We start from the raw sequence: 25096 nt of genomic DNA on the forward strand, positions 1-25096 counted from the left end.
GTCCCTGCGTGGGTATCAAAACTTAACTTCAGCTCTTAAAGCAATTACTGCAGTACCAGCGGAAGGAAGGCAAGTACTTTGCCTCAGGCTACGTGAGATCCCTTGGTAACTTCCTTTATAGAATTAATAATGGCTCTGCACCGATACAAGAGTGGAGGACAAGCCAGGAGTTGACAAAACTTGAAAGGTTTCTTGTAGGGATTCAGAATTGGATCCGACTTATTCTCATCTAAGTAGTCCAGGGACAACTTCCAGAAGTTGCAAGAAGTTGAACTCATTTTGGAGCTGGAATGCAGCACAAGCCAAATCTGAGCTTGAGGTGGCAAAGGTCTCTCAAATAGAGTACAATGCGAGGAAAATTTGCAATTGGCCATTTTGGCATGATTTTTTTTCTTTTAAGAAAAAATCTACAATATGGTGATAGATACCTCCGAGTGCAGAGGACTCTGAGAGGCCGAATGTATGATTTACAAAAGACAAATCGGTCACGGTGGCACAGCGGTAGAGTTGCTGTCTTACAGCAAATGCAGCGCCGGAGACCCGGGTTCCATCCTGACTACGGGTGCTGTCTGTACGGAGTTTGTACGCTCTCCCCGTGACCTGCGTGGGTTTTCTTCGAGATCTTCGGCTTCCTCCCACGCTCCAAAGACGTACAGGTCTGTAGGTTAATTGACTCGGTGTAAATGTAAAAATTGTCCCTAGTGGGTGTAGGATAGTGTTAATGTGCGGGGATCGCTGGGCGGCGTGGACTCAGTGGGCCTGTATCTCTAAACTAAACTAAAAAACTAAACAAGCATAATAATTGTTAAGGTAGGATCACGCAATATTGTTCATTGCTGGGGGAAGTAGATAGAGACACAGCATGGAAACACACCCTTTGTCCCACCAAGTCTACACTGAGCATCAACCACCTTGTATCTTTGTAGGTGCCAAAATGTGATGTCACTTGTGTACTGCCCAGGTGAGGTCTGCTGTATGAGTTTACGACGTTATATGCAGAATAAAGCATTTCACTGTACAATAAAGTATCATTGAATTGAATCATCCATTTACTAATCCTGCACCAAAGTGCAGAATATAGTTTAGTTTAGTTTAAAGATCCAGCGCGGAAACATGCCCTTTCGGCCCACCGGGTCCGCGCCGACCAGCGATCACCGCACATTAACACTATCCTATACCCACAAAGGACAATTTTTTCACATTTACCAAGCCTGGTATTTATCTGGCCTCTCTCCACTGGCTCCCAGTACAGTACAGAATCAACTTCAAGCTCCTCCTATTCGCGTACAAAGCCCTAAAGGGGCTTGCCCCCCCCCCCCCCCATATCAAAAATCTTCTAACCCACCACTCTATCTCCAGGTCCCTCAGGTCGGCCGACTTGGGGCTACTGACTATCCCGTGGTCTAGGCTTAAGCTCAGGGGTGACCGCGCTTTTGCGGTTGCAGCTCTAGACTGTGGAACAGCATCCCTCTCCCCGTCAGAACTGCCTCCTCCATCGACTCCTTTAAGTCCAGGCTCAAAACCTATTTCTACTCCCTAGCGTTTGAGGCCCTCTGAGGGGGGCGCTGTGAACTGTTTATGTATGTGCTGTTATGTTTGTGTGCCATTGTATGTTCGTTCTTAGTACCTGAACTGATGTACAGCACTTTGGTCAATGTGGGTTGTGTTTAAATGTGCTATACAAATAAAATTGACTTGACTTGAATCAACCTACATACCTGTACGTCTTTGGAGTGTGGGAGGAAACCAAAGATCTCGGAGAAAACCCACGCAGGTCACAGGGAGAACGTACAAACTCCGTACAGACAGCACCCGTAGTCGGGATGGAACCCGGGTCTCCGGCGCTGCATTTGCTGTAAGGCAGCAACTCTACTGCTGCGCCACCGTAACCACCCTAAGTGTGGCATTAGCTGTGCTACATCTTCAGAGAAAGTGCAAGGGCAACAAGGGAGATCCCTCAGCTAATGATCTAGGTCCATTCAGTAGTCTGAAAACAGTGGGGAGAAGCTATTTCTCAATCTGGTGGTATGCCTTATCAAACTTTGGAATCTACTGCCCAACCGGAGAGGAAAGAAGAGGGAATGTCCGGAGTGCAAGTGGTCCTTGATTATGTTGGTTATTTTCCCAAGGCAACATGAAATGTAGGTGGAATCGATGGGGTTTGTGTGATGGACTGGGCTGCATTTATAACTACCGGTCGACTTGTGGAAACTGCAGTGTGAAAAAAAGATTATGGTTGCTGTACAGCACAAAGATGATGAGAAATTAGAAGGTATTTATTCACAAAATGCTGGAGTAACTCAGCAGGTCAGGCAGCATCTCGGGAGAGAAGGAATGGGTGACGTTTCAGGGTCGAGACCCTTCTTCAGACTGGCAGTCTGAAGAAGGGTCTCGACCCGAAACGTCACCCATTCCTTCTCTCCCGAGATGCTGCCTGACCTGCTGAGTTACTCCAGCATTTTGTGAATAAATACCTTCGATTTGTACCAGCATCTGCAATTATTTTCTTACATGAGAAATTAGAATGTGTGCACAATTTCAAGGGTCAAAATCTTTGTAAAAGCTGACAGTTCCGAGTGGAATCTCAGAGTAGCATGGAAACTGGAACTGTACTGCTCTCAATGTGAACAGGTAAATAAAGTGTGTTCAGTTTAGTTTAGTTTAGTTTAGATTGGTTTAGATTAGAGATACAGCATGGAAACCACGAGTCCACGCCAACCAGCGATCCCCGCACACTAACACTATCCTACACACACTATGGACAATCTACACTTATACCAAGTATACAAGCCAATTGATCTACAAACCTGTACGTCTTTGGAGTGTGGGAGGAAACCGAAGATCTCGGAGAAAACACACGCAGGTCACGGGTAAACACAAGTGTGTTTGGTTTAGTTTAGTTTTGTTAACACAAGCCTACACACACTAGGGACAATTTACACTTATTCCAAGTATACAAGCCAATTGGTCGACAAGCCTGTACGTCTTTGGAGTTATGCCTGGAAAGCAAATGCAAGTTGTCAGAGTCCAGTTGATCGGCCACGACAGACTCTGGCAGAGAAGCTGTCAAACACGATAGGATGCTTTCTATTGTGTATCTGTACAAAACTGGTAAGAGTCGGAGACATTCCAAATTTTCTTGGTCTCCTGAGGAATTAGAGGTGTTGGTGTGATTTTCTGGCTGTAGCAATTTTGAGATTTAGGCAGAGATGGAAACCCAATGGAAACACTTATCTGGACTTGGTTCAGCTCAGAATATCTATCCGAAACGTCACCTATTCCTCTTCTTCAGAGATGCTGCCTGACCCGCTGAGTTACTCCAGCATTTGGCGTCTATCTCATTGTCACTTGTGCAGGAAAGAACTGCAGATGCTGGTTTAAACCGAAGGTAGACACAAAAAGCTGGAGTGACCCAAAACGTCACCCATTCCTTCTCTCCAGAGATGCTACCTGACCCGCTGAGTTACTCTGGCATTTTTTTGTCTACCAGCGGGTCAGGCAGCATCTCTGGAGAGAAGGAATGGGTGACGTTTTGGGTCGAGACCCTTCTTCAGATTGGTTAAGATAACTCAGTCTGAAGAAGGGTCTCGACCCGAAACATCACCCATTCCTTCTCTCCAGAGATGCTGCCTGACCCGCTGAGTTACTCTGGCATTTTGTTGTCTACCAGCGGGTCAGGCAGCATCTCTGGAGAGAAGGAATGGGTGACGTTTTGGGTCGAGACCCTTCTTCAGATTGGTTAGGAGTGAAGAAGGGTCTCGATCCGAAATGACACCCATTCCTTCTCTCCAGAGATGCTGCCTGACCTGCTGAGTTACTCCAGCATTTTGTGTCTTTCAGTGTCACTTGCCTTACTGCGTGCATTGCTGACCTCTCTCGTTGTGTATCTCCCTTCCCACCAGTACGAAGACCGGATGCATAGGCTGCTGCTCTCCGTGATCACCTGGGTTGGCATCGTCATATCGCTTGTCTGCCTCACCATCTGCATCTCCACCTTCTGCTTCCTTCGAGGGATTCAGACCGATCGCAATACCATCCACAAGAACCTCTGCATCAACCTGTTCATTGCCGAGCTCATCTTTCTGATCGGTATCAATAAAACGCAATACCAGGTAGGCACGACCTCCCCCCAGGTAGAAGGGCAGAGTAGGTAATGAGGGTGTGGGGTGAAGCGATCGACTGAGAGTTTGGTAGCAGGGTCACAGGGTAAAGGTAGGAACAGGCTCCGGCTTCAGATGTCATTTGCAAAGTTGAGGTTTGGTAGAACGAAAAAATGAGTAAAGTCTCTCCAAATCCAGACACCTGCCTTTGAATCAAGAGGCAAGAATGTTTTGATAGATGACATTTAGGGTTAAGAAAGACCCTTCATCAGTCTGAAGAAGGGTCTCGACCCGAAACGTCACCCATTCCTTCTCTCCAGAGATGTCGCCTGTCCCGCTGAGTTACTCCAGCATTTTGTGACTACAGTGTAAACCAGCATCTGCAGTTCCTTCTTACACCAACAAATGGATGTTTAACAAAGATACCCACATTGGCTCACGGGTCAAGGTTAATCTGTGTGAATCCTTTCAATCAGATGAAGATTTAGCTGCCAAGATTCTTGATCAACCCAAGGATGGCTGGCCCTAGTTGTAGCTTCCCCTATTACTGCACAGTTTTCAATCTAAAATAGAAGAAACAGATGGCAGATGCTATTTTTAATAACGTTACCCTATTTAAAATAATTTCAGAACAAGACACGCCAATGTTTCTGCAGAATAAGTAAAGAAGTGTAGGAAAGAAAACTGCAGATGCTGGTTTAAATTGAAGGTAGACACAAAATGCTGCAGCAACTCAGCGGGTCAAGCAGCATCTCTGGAGAGAAGGAACGGGTGGCGTTTCGGGTGAAGACCCTTCTTTGTGTTGTACAACAAATTCCTGGGTGCAGCAAAAGATTGTCTCATGGTTTGTGTAATACGCCACATCCATACAAATTATATCACCTCCTTTTGTTGGTCAAGGTGATCCTGATCAACAAACCAGCAGGCTGAGAGGAATGGCAGAGTTTAATTCAGGAAGCATGCAGGTACAGCAGGCAGTGAAGAAAGCCAATGGAATGTTGGCCTTCATAACAAGAGGAGTTGAGTATAGGAGCAAAGAGGTCCTTCTGCAGCTGTACAGGGCCCTAGTGAAACCGCACCTTGAGTACTGTGTGCAGTTTTGGTCTCCAAATTTGAGGAAGGATATTCTTGTTATTGAGGGCGTGCAGCGTAGGTTTACTAGGTTAATTCCCGGAATGGCGGGACTATCATATGTTGAAAAACTGGAGCGACTAGGCTTGTATACACTGGAATTTAGAAGGATGAGAGATCTTATCGAAACGTATAAGATTATTAAGGGGTTGGACACGTTAGAGGCAGGAAACATGTTCCCAATGTTGGGAGAGTCCAGAACAAAGGGCCACAGTTTAAGAATAAGAGGTAGGTCATTTAGAACTGAGATGAGGAAAAACTTTTTCAGTCAGAGAGTTGTGAATCTGTGGAATTCTCTGCCTCAGAAGGCAGTGGATGCCAATTCTCTGAATGCATTCAAGAGAGAGCTGGATAGAGCTCTTAAGGATAGCAGAGTCAGGGGGTATGGGGAGAAAGCAGGAACGGGGTACTGATTGAGAATGATCAGCTATGATCACATTGAATGGCGGTGCTGACTCGAAGGGCCGAATGGCCTCCTCCTGCACCTATTGTCTATTGTCTATTGTAATTTAGATCAATGTGAATTTGTGCATTTTAGTAGGATAAACGTGGGCATGGCTTATAACGTAAATGCTTGGGCCCACAGGAATATTGGGGAATAGAGACCGAAGGGGACAATGAAGTTGGCGTCACAGGTGGGCAGGGTGGTGAAGGTGATGTTTGGCACACTTGTCTTTCACAGTTAGGGATCTTGGTTCTTTATTCTTGGTCCTCCAAAATATTCCAAATGGAATTTAAACTGGAGGGTAGTGAGCACAGAAGATCTTTGGTTTCCTCCCACACTCCAAAGACGTACAGGTATGTAGGTTGATTGGCTTGGTAAATGTAAAAAATGGTCCCCAGTGGGTGTAGGATAGTGTTGGTGTGCGGGGATCGTTGGTCGGCGCGGACCCGGTGGGCCGAAGGGCCTGTTTCCGCGCTGTATCTCTAAACTAAACAGGCGTTGGGACATGTTATGGCTGTACAAGGTGGCAGCACGGTGGCACAGTGGTAGAGTTGCTGCCTTACAGCGAATTCAGCGCCGGAGACTCAGGTTCGATCCTGACTACAGGCGCCGTCTGTACGGAGTTTGTACGTTCTCCCCGTGACCTGCGTGGGTTTTCTCCGAGATCTTCGGTTTCCTCCTACACTCCAAAGGCGTACAGGTATGTAGGTTAATTGGCTGGGCAAATGTAAAAATTGTCCCTAGTGGGTGTAGGATAGTGTTAGTGTGCGGGGATCGCTGGGCGGCGCGGACCCGGTGGGCCGAAGGGCCTGTTTCTGCGCTGTATCTCTAAATCTAAAAAAAATCTAAAAAAAGACATTGGTAAGACCGCATCTGGGGTACAATGCACAATTCTGGGTGCCCTGCTATGGAAAGGATGTCATTAAACTGGAAATACTACACAAATAAAAGATTTCAGGGTGAATACTGCATCTGCAGACTTTGAGTTATGAGGAGAGGCTGGAAAAGCTGGGTCTTTTTCCCTGGAGCGTAGGAGGCTGAGGGGAGATTTAACATTATGCGGATCATAGATAAGGTGAATAGTCAGTCATTTTCACAGGGTAGGGGAATCAAGAACTAGCGGGCACAAATTTTCATTGAGAGGGAAAAGATTTAAAAGGGACTTTTTACACGCAGAGGGCAGTGCGTATTTGGAAAGAGCTGCCGGAGGAAGTGATGGAGGAAGATTACAACATTTACAAGATGTTTTGACAGGTACATGGAGAGGAAAGTGTTGGTGGGGTGTGGGCTAGGTGTAGGCAAATGGGACCAGCCCAGTCACGTTGCTTGGTTGGCACGGATTAGTTGGACTGAAGGGGCTGTTGCTATGTGTATAGCCATTACTGTACAATAGACAATAGGTGCAGGAGGAGGCCATTCGGCCCTTCGAGCCAGCACCGCCATTCAATGTGATCATGGCTGATAATTCTCAATCAGTACCCCGTTCCTGCCTTCTCCCCATACCTGAACTATTGAAGAAGGGTCTCGACCCGAAACGTCACCCATTCCTTCTCTCCTGAGATGCTGCCTAACCTGCTGAGTTACTCCAGCATTTTGTGAATAAATACCTTCGATTTGTACCAGCATCTGCAGTTATTTTCTTATAGTATTCTCCAAATACCTCCTGACTCCGCTATCCTTAAGAGCTCTATCTAGCTCTCTCTTGAATGACAAAAGTGGTTTCAACACTTAACCTAGTCTGTGTTCCTGTCTCACCTATAGTAAGTAACCTCAGCCTATCCCCATCTGCCTTAAAAAGAATCTACCTACTTAGACAATAGACAATAGGTGCAGGAGGAGGCCATTCGGCCATTCGAGCCAGCACCGCTATTCAATGTGATCATGGCTGATCATTCTCAATCAGTACCCCGTTCCTGCCTTCTCCCCATACCCCCTGACTCCACTATCCTTAAGAGCTCTATCCAGCTCTCTCTTGAATGCATTCAGAGAATTGGCCTCCACTGCCTTCTGAGGCAGAGAATTCCACAGATTCACAACTCTCTGACTGAAAAAGTTTTTCCTCATCTCCATTCTAAATGGCCTACCCCTTATTCTTAAACTGTGGCCCCTGATTCTGGACTCCCCCAACATTGGGAACATGTTTCCTGCCTCTAACGTGTCCAGCCCCTTAATAATCTTATACGTTTCGATAAGATCCCCTCTACAGTTAGACTACAATGAAAAACAGGCTGTTCCTGGGCAATAAACAATTTCTGTCTTCGCTAACATCCTTAAATAGGCACAGTGGCGCAGCGATAGAGTTAGAAACATAGAAAAACAGGTTCAGAAGGAGGCCATTCGGCCCTTCGAGCCAGCACTGCCATTCAATATGATCATGGCTGATCATCCAGAATCTGTACCCCATTCCTGTTTTCTCCCCATATCCCTTGATTCCGTTAGCCCTAAGAGCTAAATAGACAATAGACAATAGGTGCAGGAGTAGGCCATTCGGCTCTTCGAGCCAGCACCGCCATTCAATGTGATCATGGCTGATCATTCTCAATCAGTACCCCGTTCCTGCTTTCTCCCCATACCCCTTGACTCCGCTATCCTTAAGAGCTCTATCTAGCTCTCTCTTGAATGTATTCAGAGAATTGGCCTCCACTGCCCTCTGAGGCAGAAAATTCCACAGATTCACAACTCTCTGACTAAAAAAGTTTTTCCTCATCTCTGTTCTAAATGGCTTACCCCTTATTCTTAAACTGTGGCCCCTGGTTCTGGACTCCCCCAACATTGGGAACATGTTTCCTGCCTCTAACATGTCCAACCCCTTAATAATCTTATACGTTTCGATAAGATCCCCTCTCATCCTTCTAAATTCCAGTGTATACAAACCTAGTCGCTCCAGTCTTTCAACATAGGACAGTCCCGCCATTCTGGGAATTAACCTAGTAAACCTACGCTGCACGCCCTCAATAGCAAGAATATCCTTCCTCGACCCGAAAAGTCACCCATTCCTTCTCTCCAGAGATGCTGCCTGTCCCGCTGAGTTACTCCAGCATTTTGTGTCTACTCTGGCAATATATATATTTTTTAATATCAGATGGATTCCTGGGGTGAAGAGGTGGTATAATTTACAGCCACAATTTCCTTTGCGAGCCAGATAAGGCTGTGGCAGCGCAGTAACGAACCAGTTAGATTTTTCATCCTCCCAGTAACTTTTAGGGTCATTTTTTGAACCGCCTCACAAAGAAATAGATTTATTAAATTCCATTTTGTAATTTGAATGAGTGAACTGTGTTACTAATGGAGTGTCATTTCGCTGGGCTACATTACCTAACCAGTGCATAAATACTCAGCCGGTAATTGGACAGATTACATCTGTGCATTTCATTCAGAAGCACAATGTACAAATTCAGCTATTCATTAGAAAAAGGTGTACCGGTGGACAGATAATGTTTTACCTGTGTTTAAGTTAGCAGAAACCACATCTCCCGGGGTCGAGAGATATTCAAATGCCATTCAGGCTGAAAATGTTTGCTGCACTCAGACCTGGAGGTCAAGTTAATAGACGTTAGCGAAAATAATCATATCTCCGTTGGGTAAATAGAAAACCATTTGGAAAGCCATAAGTTTAACGATGAACGGAAGATTGCCTTTCAAAGGGATATCTTCCTTGTTCATACAGCACGGAAATAGGCCCTTCGGCCCAACTCATCCATGCTGACCAAGATGCCCCATCTGCACAAGTCCCACCTGCCTGCGTTTGGCCCATATCCCACTAAATCTTTCCTATCGAAGGTATTTATTCACAAAATGCTGGAGTAACTCAGCAGGTCAGGCAGCATCTCGGGACAGAAGGAATGGGTGACGTTTCGGGTCGAGACCCTTCTTCAGACTGAAGAAGGGACTGAAGAAGGGTCTAAAGAAGGGTCTCGACCCGAAACGTCACCCATTCCTTCTCTCCCGAGATGCTGCCTGACCTGCTGAGTTACTCCAGCATTTTGTGAATAAATACCTTCGATTTGTACCAGCATCTGCAGTTATTTTCTTATAAATCTTTCCTATCCCCGTACCTGCCCTCAACTACCTCATCTGGACTCTTTCCACATACCATGCACGGTGGCACAGTGGTGGAGCTGCGACCTTACAGTGCCGAAGACCTGGGTTCAATCCTGATCACTGGTGCTGTCTGTAGGGAGTTTGTACATTTTCTCTGTGACTGAGTGGGTTTTCTCCAGGTGCTCCAGTTTCCTCTCACATTCCAAAGACGTAGAGTTTTTTGTAGGTTAATTGGCCTGGTACAAAATGTAAATTGTCCCTCGTGTGTGTAGGATAGTGTACATGTTCGGGGATCGCTGGTCGGCGCGGACTCAGTGGCCCGAAAGGACCTGATTCCGTGCTGTATCTCTACATTAAACGAAACTAATCCCACCCAACATCTGGAGCCTTTGATTGTAAACCAATATCTAGAGTTCCATGTGCCTATCTTTTATACTAGTCACAGACCCATACATATAACCATATAACAACTACAGCACGGAAACAGGCCCGTTTGGCCCTACCAGTCCACGCCGACCACTCTCTCTGACCTAGTCTCATCTACCTGCTCTCAGACCATAACCCTCTAATCCCCTCTTATCCATATACCTATCCAATTTACTCTTAAATAATAAAATCGAGCCTGCCTCCACCACTTCCACCGGAAGCCCATTCCATACAGCCACCACCCTCTGAGTAAAGAAGTTACCCCTCATGTTACCCCTAAACTTTTGTCCCTCAATTCTGAAGCTATGTCCCCTTGTTCGAATCTTCCCCACTCTCAAAGGAAAATGCCTACCCACGTCAACTCTGTCCGTCCCTGTTAAAATATTAAAAACCTCTATCAAGTCCCCCCTCAACCTTCTACGCTCCAAAGAATAAAGACCCAACCTGTTCAACCTCTCTCTGTAGCTTAAGTGCTGAAACCCAGGCAACATTCTAGTAAATCTCCTCTGTACCCTCTCCATTTTGTCGACATCCTTCCTATAATTTGGCGACCAGAACTGCACACCATACTCCAGATTCGGCCTCACCAATGCCCTGTACAATTTTAACATTACATCCCAACTTCTATATTCGATGCTCTGATTTATAAATACGGCATGGAAACAAGTTCCAACTCGTCCATACTGACCAAGATGCCCCATCTACACGTCCCACCTGCCCACGTTTGGCTTAAATCCCACTAAATCTTTCCTACCTATGAACCTAGAAATGTACTCTAAAGACGTACAGGTTTGTAGGTTAATTGGCTTGGTAAAATGGAAAAACTGGCCGTAGTGGGTATAGGATAGTGTTAATGTGCGGGGATCGCTGGTTGGCGCGGACCCGGTGGGCCGAAAGGGCCTGTTTCCGCGCTGTATCTCTGAACTAAACGAAACTAAATGCAGTGTTGCTGCTTTTGAGAGGAAGTTGTAAGGATGGGCTTCTTTCCTTTCCAAACCGGAGGATGGGACAAGTTGTGGTCTGGTCTTTAAAATTGCTTGTGAGTGTAATCTACTGAAATCTTGTGTGAAAGGTCACATAAGATGGGCTCCAACCAAGCAAGTAGTGGATTTCATTTTGTTTTAAGTGGTGGACTTTATTTGCAGCAAAGGATAGTGAGAAGGTGAAACTACTACAGGAGAATTGTATAGATTGATTTAAGGGGAGATTAAATCAGCATATGAAGCGAGGATTATTTTGCTAATAATCATTAAGTTAAAATGGAAGGAAATTCAAAGCAACATATTGTTTGCGCTGTGTAGGAAAAAAACTGCAGATGCTGGTTAAAATCGAAAGGTAGACGCACAATGCTGGAGTAACTCAGCGGGTTATGCAGCATCTCAGGAGAGAAGGAATGGGTGATGTTTCGGGTCGAGACTCTTCTTCTGCATGACCCACTGAGTTACTCCAGCATTGTCTACCTTATATTACTTGCACTAATCTGCAGTTCCTTTCTAAGCAGCACCTCATATTTCGCTTGGGCAGCTTACAACCCAGCGGTATAAACATTGATTTCTCTAACTTCAAGTAACCCTTGCTTTCCCTCCCTCTCCGTCCCTCCCCCACCCTAGTTCTCCGACTCGTTTCACTGTCCTCCTGATTAATTTTACTGTTTATGTGTCTCGTTGTCACCTTCTCCTCAGCCAACAATGAACTATTCCACATTTCCTTGATCAGCCTCTGCTTTGATCTGTCGTTTTCACACCTTACCCTTCCATATCTCTAGTCTCCCCCTCCCCTGACTCTCAGTCTGAAGTGGGGTCTCAATAGACAATAGACAATAGGTGCAGGAGGAGGCCATTCGGCCCTTCGAGCCAGCACCGCCATTCAATGTGATCATGGCTGATCATTCTCAATCAGTACCCCGTTCCTGCCTTCTCCCCATACCCCCTGACTCCGCTATCCTTAAGAGCTCTATCTAGCTCTCTCTTGAATGCATTCAGAGAATTTGCCTCCACTGCCTTCTGAGGCAGAGAATTCCACAGATTCACAACTCTCTGACTGAAAAAGGTTTTTCCTCATCTCAGTTCTAAATGGCCTACCCCTTATTCTTAAACTGGGGCCCCTTGTTCTGGACTCCCCCAACATTGGGAACATGTTTCCTGCCTCTAACGTGTCCAACCCCTTAATAATCTTATACGTTTCGATAAGATCTCCTCTCATCCTTCTAAATTCCAGTGTATACAAGCCTAGTCGCTCCAGTCTTTCAACATATGATAGTCCCGCCATTCCGGGAATTAACCTAGTAAACCTACGCTGCACGCCCTCAATAGCAAGAATATCCTTCCTCAACCCGAAACGTCACCCATTCCTTCTCTCCAGAGATACTGCCTGACCCGTTGAGTTACTCCAGCATTTTGTGCCCACTTTCGGTGTAAACCAGCATCTGCAGTTCCTTCCTACACATATTGTATGCAAATTCTGGTCAGGTGTTTTTGTGCTACGTTGTAGGTCGAAGTGTGTAGCGACAAGTTCACAGGTACACTGAAAGCATGAAGTATAAACAGAATGCTCCATCACTTATTCTCTCTCCATATTGTATCATAATAACCAAACAAACAACACAACCCCTAAGGCAAGTGTAGGAAGGAACTGCAAATGCTGATTTACACCAAAGATAGACACAAAATGCTGGAGTAACTCAGTGGGACAGGCAGCATCACACAGGGGGACCTTTGTTCTTTCTGGGATTAGAAATTGGAAAGCTTTTGGATCAAGAAGATTTGATCTTATTTGAGATGAGTTTGAGCTACTTCATAAAATAATCAAGCTCTGCTCTGCATACAGTAGTTGTTGGAACTCATCACGTTTAAAGTGTTGGAGAGAATAAAAATACAAATATTATCTTCATTATTGCTATGGAACCGAGCTATGGAACCGAGAAGGTGTAAGTGCAACTGAATGAACTGTGATGATCATTCCAAAATAGAGTCATACAGGCCATTCGGCCCAACTTGCCCACACTGGCCAACATGTCCCAGCTACACTAGTCCCATCTGCCTGCATTTGGCCCATATCCCTCTAAACCTGTCCTATCCATGTACCTGTCTAACTGCTTCCTAAACATTGGGATAGTCCCAGCCTCAACTAGATTTATTCACAAAATGCTGGAGTAACTCAGCAGGTCAGGCAGCATCTCGGGAGAGAAGGAATGGGTGACGTTTCGGGTCGAGACCCTTCTTCAGACTGAAGATGAGTTTGAGCTACTTCATAAAATGCCCATGCTCTGCATGACATACAGAAGTTGTTGGAACTCATCACGTTTAAAGTGTTGGAGAGAATAAAAATACAAATATTATCTTCATTATTTGTGGTTGCTGTTCACGGCTCGTTGTGTGACATTTCTGGCCATGTGTAATGTTGGGACTTGCCCACGCCCCAATCCCACCCTCGGGCTCAAATCCACCAATAACTTGATTTCTAAGTCTCAGCTTCAACACAATTGCTACCTGACGTGAATACCAATCGTCAGTCCAGATCCAAGACCAGATCTTGATCTCCATCGATTACACCTTCCCGAGCCAACAATGGGCTAAACAGACACTGCCCTGTCTGAGGTCATTTGTGTCCTGGTCTTTTCTTGCCTCCAGCACTCCACCAACCCCCCACCCCCTACTTCAGTCTGAAGAAGGTTCCCAGCCCGAAACATCACCCTTCCTTTTTCTCCAGAGATGCTGCCTGACCCTCTGAGTTACTCCAGCACTCTGTGCAAGTGCAGGCTCGGCGATCGTTTAGCTGAACACCTCCGCTCAGTCTGTCTTTACCATCCTGATCTCCCGGTGGCTCAGCACTTCAACTCCCCCTCCCATGCCCAATCTAACCATTCTGTCCTGGGCCTCCTCCATTGTCAGAGTGAGGCCCAGCGCAAATTGGAAGGACAGCACCTCATATTTCGCTTGGGTAGTTTACACCCCAGCGGTATGAACATTGACTTCTCTAACTTCAGGTAGTCCTTGCTTCCCCTCTCTATCCTCTCCCCCTTCCCAGTTCTCCCACCTGTCTTCTTGTCAGTTTAAGAATATGGGGTAGACCATTTAGAACTGAGATGAGGAAAAACTTTTTCAGTTGTGAATCTGTGGAATTCTCTGCCTCAGAAGGCAATGGAGGCCAATTCTCTGAATGCATTCAAGAGAGAGCTGGATAGAGCTCTTAAGGATAGCGGAGTCAGGGGGTATGGGGAGAAGGCAGGAACGGGGTACTGATTGAGAATGATCAGCCATGATCACATTAAATGGCGGTGCTGGCTCGAAGGGCCGTATGGCCTCCTCCTGCACCTATTGTCTATTGTCCATTGTCTATGACTACATCCTATCTTAATCCCTGTCGTTAGGCTGTGTCCCAACTCAAGTTAATCACACTCCCAGTTCCCGTTTCTTCATCCAATGCTTCAATCCTTTACCCCATTGGAATGCCAGTTCCCTTTGAGAGTGGGGAAGATTCCAACAAGGGGACATAGCTTCAGAATTGAGGGACAAAGGTTTAGGGGTAACATGAGGGGGAACTTCTTTACTCAGAGGGTTGTGGCTGTATGGAATGGGCTTCCGGTGGAAGTGGTGGAGGCTGGCTCGATTTTATTATTTAAGAGTAAATTGGATAGGTATATGGATAGGAGGGGATTGGAGGGTTATGGTCTGAGTGCAGGTAGATGAGACTAGGTCAGGGAGAATGGTCGGCGTGGACTGGTAGGGCCGGACAGGCCTGTTTCCATGCTGTAGTTGTTATATGTTATATATGTTATATGTTATATGTTGTTTTCCCTGCATGCTTCAGGCCCTGGTGTCACTGGCTTGTCTTTGTCTTTCAGGTTGTCTGCCCAATAATCGCTGGCTTCCTCCACTTCTTCTTCCTGGCTGCCTTCTCCTGGATGTGTCTTGAAGGCGTCCACCTCTACCTCATGCTGGTTGAGGTCTTTGAGAGCGACTACTCCAGGAAGAAGTACTACTACCTCTGCGGTTACTGTTTCCCTGCGTTGGTGGTGGGAATCTCTGCAGCAATAGACTACCGGAGCTATGGAACCGAGAAGGTGTAAGTGCAACTGAATGAACTGTGATCATTCCAAAATAGAGTCATACAGGCCATTCGGCCCAACTTGCCCACACTGGCCAACATGTCCCAGCTACACTAGTCCCATCTGCCTGCATTTGGCCCATATCCCTCTAAACCTGTCCTATCCATGTACCTGTCTAACTGCTTCCTAAACATTGGGATAGTCCCAGCCTCAACTAGATTTATTCACAAAATGCTGGAGTAACTCAGCAGGTCAGGCAGCATCTCGGGAGAGAAGGAATGGGTCGAGACCCTTCTTCAGTCTGAAGAAGGGTCTCGACCCGAAACGTCACCCATTCCTTCTCTCCCGAGATGCTGCCTGACCTGCTGAGTTACTCCAGCATTTTGTGAATAAATCAATTTGTACCAGCATCTGCAGTTATTTTCTTATATTATCCAGCCTCAGATCTCTTCTCTGGCAGCTTGTTCCATACACCCACCACCCTCTGAATGAAAAAGTTACCCCTCAGATTCTTATTAAATCTTTTCCCCTTCACCTTGAACTTATGTCCTCTGGTCCTCAATTCCCCTACTTTAGGGAAAAGACTCAGATAAGTAGATAAGGAATTAATCTAGGTTTGTCTCATAGAAAGCAAAGGGAAAATAGATTAACTGGATTGGCAAAGATAAAGCATTAATATTTCATTAATAATCAACTAAATATGGGATGGATAAATACTGGCCTTAATGCTTGGACTACCATGCTCTGTTCGAATCTCTAAAACAAATGCAAATGTACTGAAGACAAGATTGGAAAAGATTTAGAAGGTTGGCATGAAATACATGAGGAAAAATTACAGAATGAGACATTTCTCGGTTAATTGGAAGTTAGAACAAAAACCTGATATAAGTCGTCAACAACATGAATAGGCTTGGCAGAATAGATGGAATCTGAAACTGAAGGCCATTTATAGTTAATTGTTGGTTGGGCTTATTATTGTCACATGTGCCTCCTGCACCATTAATTCCCCCCCCCCCCCCCCCCCCAGTCATATGGTCTATTATAATGAGAGTTTACTGCATAAGTTCATGTTCATAAGCAATAGGAGCAGAATTCGGCCATTTGGTCCATCAAGATAGAGCTCTAGGGGCTAGTGGAATCATGGGATATGGGGAGAAGGCAGGCACGGGTTACGAATTGTTGATGATCAGCCATGATCACAATGAATGGCAGTGCTGGCTCGAAGGGCCAAATGGTCTCCTCCTGCACCTATTTTCTATGTTCCTAAGTCTACTCCGCCATTCAATCATGGCTGATCTATCTCTCCTTCCTAACCCCATTCTCCTGCCTTCTCCCCATAACCTCTGATACCCGCACTGATCAAGAATCTATCTATCTCTGCCTTAAAAATACCCACTGACTAGGCCTCCACAGCCTTCTGTGGCGATGAGGGAGAAGGCACGGTGGCGCAGCGGTAGAGTTGCTGCTTTACAGCGAATGCAGCGCCGGAGACTCAGGTTCGATCCTGACTACGGGTGCTGCACTGTAAGGAGTTTGTACGTTCTCCCCGTGACCTGCGTGGGTTTTCTCCGAGATCTTCGGTTTCCTCCCACACTCCAAAGACGTACAGGTATGTAGGTTAATTGGCTGGGTAAATGTAAAAATTGTCCCTAGTGGGTGTAGGATAGTGTTAATGTACGGGGATCGCTGGGCGGCACGGACTTCGTGGGCCGAAAAGGCCTGTTTCCGGCTGTATATATATGATATGATGATGAAGGGAGTAGATAGATACACAGTTGGGGGGTAAGTGTGTATGTGTGGGTGTGGTAGAAGCTAGATTTGAGCACAAACGGCAACATTGAACAATTGGGCCAGTTGCCGTTTTCCTGGTGTAAACTCTGAGCGCTTGCTTCTCGGCAGGAGAATGCCAATGAACTGTGAAATTATTGCAGAGATGTAAAGCATTTTTTTAAGAAACCCTCTGCCTCCCACATAATAGATTGAAATCCTGCCCTTGATTGTTATTCAGATATTTTAGTCAAAAACCCTGGATCCATTCCAGCAGTTTTAACTCACAGGAGGAATTGTGATTATCATCATATTCTGATTCAGCACTGGCTAAATTAAGCTTGCAGGCTTCCCGAAGGAAATTTTTCTTTTACACTGGGGTGAAAGTTGTTAAACGATTGTGTAGCTGGACTAACAATCGACGATTCAAAGCCGTTAATGGTGATTTGAGAAGGGACGAGAAGAGATGCAAATTCCCACTGATTCACCAATGCCTGGACTAGCTTATTCCCAGCTCCAATCTCATATCCATCTTAACAGCCCACGTTATTTGATGAATCACGATGCGCAGAGCTGCTGCCAAGGGTTGAAGAAATCGATCCACCACCAATACCTGAAGAGTCAATCTCTACGGAGTGATTGGGAAAACCAGCACTTCCAACAACACTCACACAATAAGTCTAATGTCTTAAAAAAAGATTTAGTTTATTAGTTTAGAGATACCAGTGAATCGAGTGAGCTGTGCTATCAAACGGTCATAAGGCATTGGAGTAGAATTTGGCCATTCGGCCCATCAAGTCTACTCCGCCATTCAATCACGGCTGATCTATCTCTCCCTCCTAACCCCATTCTCCTGCCTTCTTCCCGCAACCCCACGACACCCGTACTAATCAAGAATCTATCTATCTCTGCCTTAAACTTTATCATTAGACTTTAAGAGATACGGTGCGGAAACAAGCCCTTCGGCCCACCAAGTCCACACAGACCAGTGCAGGGTCACCATTTTAAAGAATGGTGAGCAAAACACAAAAAGCTGGAGTAACTCAGCGGGTCAGGCAGCATCTCTGGAGAACATGGATAGGTGACGTTTCACTGAGTGCTAGAGAAACTCAGCGGGTCAGGCAGCATCTCTGGAGAACATGGATAGGTCACGTTTCACAGAGTGCTGGAGTAACTCAGCAGGTCAGGCAGCATCCCTGGAGAACATGGATAGGTCACGTTTCACAGAGTGCTGGAGTAACTCAGCGGGTCAGGCAGCATCTCTGGAGAACATGGATAGGTGACGTTTCACAGAGTGCTAGAGTAACTCAGCGGGTCAGGCAGCATCTCTGGAGAACATGGATAGGTGACGTTTCACAGAGTGCTGGAGTAACTCAGTGGGTCAGGCAGCATCTCTGGAGAACATGGATAGGGTCCCAGTCTGAAATGTCGCCTATCCATGTCCTCCAGAGATGCTGCCTGACCCACTGAGTTACTCTAGCACTTGGTATTTTGTTTGAGCTTATAGCATAAGATTGCAGTTCCTCAGTTCTTTCTTGGTTCCTTGGTTCTCTGAAAGAATGGGTCAGGCAGATTTTATTTTTCTCTTGAGTGTTGAGTATTTGGATGTCTCTTCCTCAAGGAGCTGGGGAAAACAGAGTCTTTGAATGCTTTTAAGGAAGAAGTATGAGAGGAGATCTTATCGAAACGTATAAGATTATTAAGGGGTTGGACACGTTAGAGGCAGGAAACATGTTCCCAATGTTGGGGGAGTCCACAACAAGGGGCCACAGTTTAAGAATAAGGGGTAGGCCATTTAGAACTGAGATGAGGAAAAACTTTTTCAGTCAGAGAGTTGCGAATCTGTGGAATTCTCTGCCTCAGAAGGCAGTGGAGGCCAATACTCTGAATGCATTCAAGAGAGAGCTGGATAGAGCTCTTAAGGATAGCGGAGTCAGGGGGTATGGGGAGAAGGCAGGAACGGGGTACTGATTGAGAATGATCAGCCATGATCACATTGAATGGCGGTGCTGGCTCGAAGGGCCGAATGGCCTCCTCCTGCACCTACTGTCTATTGTCTATTGTCTAAGTAGGTAGATTCTTTTTAAGGCAGATGGGGAAAGGCTGAGGTTACTTACTATAGGTGAGACAGGAACGCAGACTAGGTTGAGTGTTGAAACCTCCTTTGTCAAACGGCAGTGGAAACCAAGTCTTTCTAAGCTTTTAAGACAGAAGCCGTTAAAGATTATTTGTAAGCCAGATGGGAATAGTTGAGTTTAGTTTATTGTCACGTGTTCTGAGGTACAGTGAAAAGCTTTTGTTGCGTCAGTGGAAAGATAAAACATGATTACAAACGAGCCTGGTTACTGCAGGTAGATAGGAACACAGACCAGGCTCGATGGGCCGAATGTCCTTCTCCTAATTCACACCTTTGCAGAAATAGATTTAACTCAGCCTCCCTTTTAATATAATGTATGTTTTCCTTATTTTATATGTTTCTGTCGCGCATTGCAGTCTGCATGTGTACAATGAAAACAGTTAGTAAATGTCCAGCTGAAATCAACTCCGTTGGTGGACTTTCAGAAATGCTCATGTTAAGGAGTATTTTGGTATTTTGATAATCATTTAGTCTGTGGTCCTTTACAAGAATCACTCAAAAACCGCCACTTATCGGAATGAAATTTGGCTTTCAACAATAGTCAAAATTGCAATTTGCCATGGCAACAGCGAAAATGTTGTGGGAACTTGAGGCGTGGTTAATTGTTGATATGGCTCTCTCTGTATGGCCCCAGAAAATTGTTAAGTAGAACAGATATTTGTGACGGAAACGCAGCATGGGTAATTGGTGTGCCATAAGTGGGCATGGGAAGAGTTTATTTTGCCTTAAAGCCATAGGGTTGGTCCATCCACACACCACCACTGAGGTCCCGTATGGAACCTGGTGGAAGACGAGAGGTCCCGGAGGATAATAGAGAAGGAAAGGACAACATGCACGCCATCTCCCCTCCAACATAAGCCTTAAAACCTTCATTACAGCAGTAGAGTTGCGGCCTCAACAGCGCCAGAGACCCGGGTTCGATCCCGACTACGGGTGCTGTCTGTACGGAGTTTGTACGTTCTCCCCGTGACCTCAGTGGGTTTTCTCCGAGATCTTTGATTACCTCCCACACTCCAAAGACGTATAGGTTTGTAGGTTAATTGGCTTGGTGTAAATATAAAAATTGTCCCAAGTGTAGGATAGTATTAATGGGAGGTGATCGCTGGTCGGCGCGGACTTGGTGGGCTGAAGGGCCAGTTTCTGCGCTGTATCTCTAAACTAACCTAAACTAAATTTTCATGATGACCTCACTAATACCTCCTGTTTTAGATTTTTAGATTTAGATTTAGAGATACAGTGCGGAAACAGGCCCTTCGGCCCACCGGGTCCGCGCCGCCCAGCGATCCCCGCCCATTAACACTATCCTACACACACTAGGGACAATTTTTACATTTGCCCAGCCAATTAACCCACATACCTGTACGTCTTTGGAGTGTCGGAGGAAACCGAAGATCTCGGAGGAAACCCACGCAGGTCACGGGGAGAACGTACAAACTCCGTACAGACGGCGCCCGTAGTCAGGATCGAACCTGAGTCTCCGGCGCTGCATTCGCTGTAAGGCAGCAACTCTACCGCTGCGCCACCGTGCCGCTCAGTGGTAGAGTTGCTGCCTCACAGCGCCAGAGACCCGGGTTCAATCCTGACTACGGGTGCTGTCTGTATGGAGTTTGTACGTTCTCCCCGTGACTGTTGTGGCTTGATGGCAGAGTTTGTTTGGTAACAGTCACATGAGCATTGTTATGTAGTTTCAGTCTGCTGAAACCTTTGGAGGAATATAAGTCAGCATTGCTTTCAGAGGGAACAAGAACAGACAATGTTGGAGACACTCAGCAGGTCAGGAAGCATTTGTTAACGTTTCAGGTCCAGTTTTGCCCATTAGACACGTGGAGACTGGAAGTTTTGCTTGAAATAAATAAAGTAAGGAGAGAATACAGATTTCAAAAAGTGAATTGAATTAAATTGGTTACATATTAGGTGCCAGAATAGGCCGTTCAACTTCTCAAGTCTGCTCCATATTTAATAAGATGACGGCACGGTGGCACAGCGGTAGAGTTGCTGCCTCACAGCGCCAGAGACCCGGGTTCCATCCTGACTATGGGTGCCGTCTGTACGGAGTTTGTACGTTCTCCCCGTGACTGTGTGGGTTTTCTCCGAGATCTTTGGTTTCCTCCCACATCCCATAGACGTACGGGTTTGTAGGTTGTTGGCGAAACCAAACGCAGGCTCGGCGATCGTTTCACTCAACATCTTCGCTCAGTCCGCCTTGAAGCCGAGCACTTTAACTCACCTCCCACTCCCAGTCTGACCTTTCTGTCATGGGCCTCCTCCAGTGCCATAGTGAGGCCCACCGAAAATTGGAGGAACAGCACCTCATATTTCGCTTGGGCAGTTTGCAGCCCAGCAGTATGAACATTGACTTCTCCAACTTTAGATAGTTCCTCTGTCCCTCTCTTCCCCTCCCCCTTCCCAGTTCTCCCTCTATCTTCCTGTCTCCACCTTTATCCTTCCATTGTCCCGCCCCCCTGACATCAGTCTGAAGAAGGGTCTCGACCCGAAACGTCACCCATTCCTTCTCTCCTGAGATACTGCCTGACCTGCTGAGTTACTCCAGTATTTTGTGAATAAATACCTTCGGTTTGTAGGTTAATTGGCTTGGAATAATTGTTAAATTTTCCCTCTTGTGTAAGACTGTGTAGGGATCGCTGGTCGGCGTGGATTTGATGGGCCGAAGGGCCTGTTTCTGCGCTGTATCTCTAAAACTAAACTAAATATGTTAGATGAACTGGGACCAAAGGGCCGCAGAGCTGAAACGTTAACTATTCTCCACAGATGCTGCATGACGTGCTGATTGTTTTCAGCGTTTTCTGTTCTTATTTCAAATTCCCATCACCGGCGTTTTCTTTTTTTGCTTTTCCTGACCTGGCTGGCCGAGTTCAGAGAGTGAGCTGCTTTATGTTCCAACTCTCCAACCTCAAGGATTGAGCACTGACTGCACAAAACCAGTCAGGTTCCTGAGTAATATTCCCCTCTAAGCTTCAGGGAGAAGCCCTTTGACAAAACGCTAGGTTTTGTTTCAATGTTTTATTTCAGTGATGAATGCCTCTGGACCTTGTCACAGTTGATATTTCAGGCAGGTTATCCATCACCAGTCAGGGGGCAGTGAATGAGTCCGACTGTGGCACATTTATCTCCAACATTATGTTGCACTCACAGAAACATAGAAAAATAGGTGCTGGGGTAGACCATTCGGCCCTTCGAGACAGCACCGCCATTCAAGATGGTCATGGCTGATCATCTAAAATCAGTACCCCGTTCCTGCTTTTTCCCCATATCCCTTGATCCCTTGTTTAAGCTTTAGTTAATGTATCTGGTATAGACATTAATGTATCTGGTATAAACTATGCTGTATAGCCATTACTGTACAGCTAGACTACAATGAAAAACAGGCTGTTCCTGGACAATAATGTTTCTGTCTTCACTAACATCCTTAAATAGGCACAGTGGTGCAGTGATAGAGTTAGAAATATAGAAAAATAGGTGCAGGAGAAGGCCATTCGGCCCTTCGAGCCAGCACTGCCATTCAATGTGATCATGGCTGATCATTCTCAATCAGTACCCCGTTCCTGCCTGCTCCCCATACCCCCTGACTCCACTATCTTTAAGAGCTCTATCTAGCTCTCCCTTGAATGCATTCAGGGAATTGGCCTCCACTGCCTTCTGAGGCAGAGAATTCCACAGATTCGCAACTCTCTGACTGAATAAGTTTTTCCTCATCTCAGTTCTAAATGGCCGACCCCTTAATCTTAAACTGTGGCCCCTGGTTCTGGACTCCCCCAACATTGGGAACATGTTTCCTGCCTCTAACGTGTCCAACCCCTTAATAATCTTATACGTTTCAATAAGATCTCCTTCTAAATTCCTAGGAAAGAGATAAAAAGGTAGTACCACATCTCCGGCAGATGGGTGGTCAATTGCTCAAAGAAACCGTGCGGTTGATGGAAATAGAAGATAAAAAGCAAGTCAGAATGTTGCATCAGTGACACGCTGGAATGCTCAGAGAGATAGATATGTCCAGTGGTGGCACCCCCATTGAGGGTGATGAGAACGGTGGAGGATGATGCTAGTATGTGCAGGTGGGAGCAGGGCTGAGAGCAGAAGTGCGGGGAAATGGACCAGGCATGGTTAAGCTGTATAACAGCACCGCCCAAGTGGGAGGGAAATACAGTCAGACAAAGAGGAAGCCATCTCAGAAGCAGTATTTTTTTTTAAACATGCAGAGCTGGCAAAATTAGAAACATAGAAACATAGAAACGTAGAAAATAGATGCAGGAGTAGGCCATTCGGCCCTTCGAGCCTGCACCGCCATTCAATATGATCATGGCTGATCATCCAACTCAGTATCCCGTACCTGCCTTCTCTCCATACCCCCTGATCCCTTTAGCCACAAGGGCCACATCTAACTCCCTCTTAAATATAGCCAATGAACTGGCCTCAACTACCTTCTATGGCAGAGAATTCCACAGATTCACCACTCTCTCTGTCCCACAGATCTGCACCCAGCCCATATTCCCCCCATCTCTGGAGAGAAGGAATCGGTGATGTTTCAGGTCCAGAGATGCGCCCTATCCCACTGAGTTACTCCAGGTTTTTGTGTCTATAGAAACATAGAAACATAGGTGCAGGAGGAGGCCATTTGGCCCTTCGAGCCTGTACGCACTGCCATTCATTGTGATCATGGCTGATCATCCATAATCAGTGACCCGTGCCTGCCTTCCCCCCATATCCCTTGATTCCGCTAGGCCCTAGAGCTCTATCTAACTCTCTTTTAAAGCCATCCAGTGAATTGGCCTCCACTGCCCTCTGTGGCAGAGAATTCCACAAATTCACAACTCTCTGGGTGAAAACTTTTTTTTCTCACCTCAGTTTTAAACGGCCTCCCCTTTATTCTTAGACTGTGTGGCTCCTGGTTCTGGACTCCCCCAACATTGCGAACATTTTTCCTTCGTCTAGCTTGTCCAGTCCTTTTATAATTTTATACGTTTCCATCTTTGGTTTAAACCAGCATCTGCAGTTCCATCCTACACATTCCCCCCAAACGTTTCCAATTCGAGCATCTGTCTGAGCATCTTTTAAATGTCATAACTGAATCTGCCACTACCACTTCCACTGGTGGTCTGTTCCATACATCCACCACTCTGTGGAAAAAGTGGCCCCTCAGGTTCCCATTTAAATGTTTTCCCTCTCACCAGGCTTGTATACACCGGAATTTAGAAGGATGAGAGGAGATCTTATCGAAACGTATAAGATTATTAAGGGGTTGGACACGTTAGAGGCAGGAAACATGTTCCTAATGTTGGGGGAGTCCAGAACAAGGGGCCACAGTTTAAGAATAAGGGGTAGGCCATTTAGAACTGAGATGAGGAAAAACTTTTTCAGTCAGAGAGTTGTGAATCTGTGGAATTCTCTGCCTCAGAAGGCAGTGGAGGCCAATTCTCTGAATGCATTCAAGCTAGAGCTAGATAGAGCTCTTAAGGATAGCGGAGTCAGGGGGTATGGGGAGAAGGCAGGAAAGGGGTACTGATTGAGAATGATCAGCCATGATCACATTGATTGGCAGTGCTGGCTCGAAGGGCCGAATGGCCTCCTCCTGCACCTATTGTCTATTGTCTATTGTTTATTGTCTATTGAAACATGTTCCCAATGTTGGGGGAGTCCAGAACAAGGGGCACAGTTTAAGAATAAGGGGTAGGCCATTTAGAACTGAGATGAGGAAAAACCTTTTCAGTCAGAGAGTTGTGAATCTGTGGAATTCTCTGCCTCAGAAGGCAGTGGAGGCCAATTCTCTGAATGCATTGAAGAGAGAGCTAGATAGAGCTCTTAAGGATAGCGGAGTCAGGGGGTATGGGGAGAAGGCAGGAACGGGGTACTGATTGAGAATGATCAGCCATGATCACATTGAATGGCGGTGCTGGCTGGAAGGGCCGAATGGCCTCCTCCTGCACCTATTGTCTATTGTCTATTGTCACCATATACCCTCTAGTTTTAGCCCCCCTACAACATCA

At 46.1% G+C, this 25096-nt stretch overlaps 1 protein-coding gene across 14 annotated transcripts in view; it reads left to right on the forward strand.

The window, feature by feature from the left end:
- The window catches only part of LOC144610619 (adhesion G protein-coupled receptor L1-like), a 455971-nt gene that overhangs the window by 373252 nt on the left and 57623 nt on the right, over window positions 1–25096 (forward strand). For all 14 annotated transcript variants that reach the window (XM_078429454.1, XM_078429459.1, XM_078429460.1 and 11 more), the window contains 2 exons: window positions 3903–4112; window positions 14987–15207. In XM_078429454.1, coding sequence (XP_078285580.1) covers window positions 3903–4112; window positions 14987–15207 — 431 coding nt within the window. The remainder of the gene's footprint in view (window positions 1–3902; window positions 4113–14986; window positions 15208–25096) is intronic.

The sequence above is a fragment of the Rhinoraja longicauda genome, chromosome 37, assembly GCF_053455715.1.
Source record: "Rhinoraja longicauda isolate Sanriku21f chromosome 37, sRhiLon1.1, whole genome shotgun sequence".
Classification (NCBI taxonomy): domain Eukaryota; kingdom Metazoa; phylum Chordata; class Chondrichthyes; order Rajiformes; family Arhynchobatidae; genus Rhinoraja; species Rhinoraja longicauda.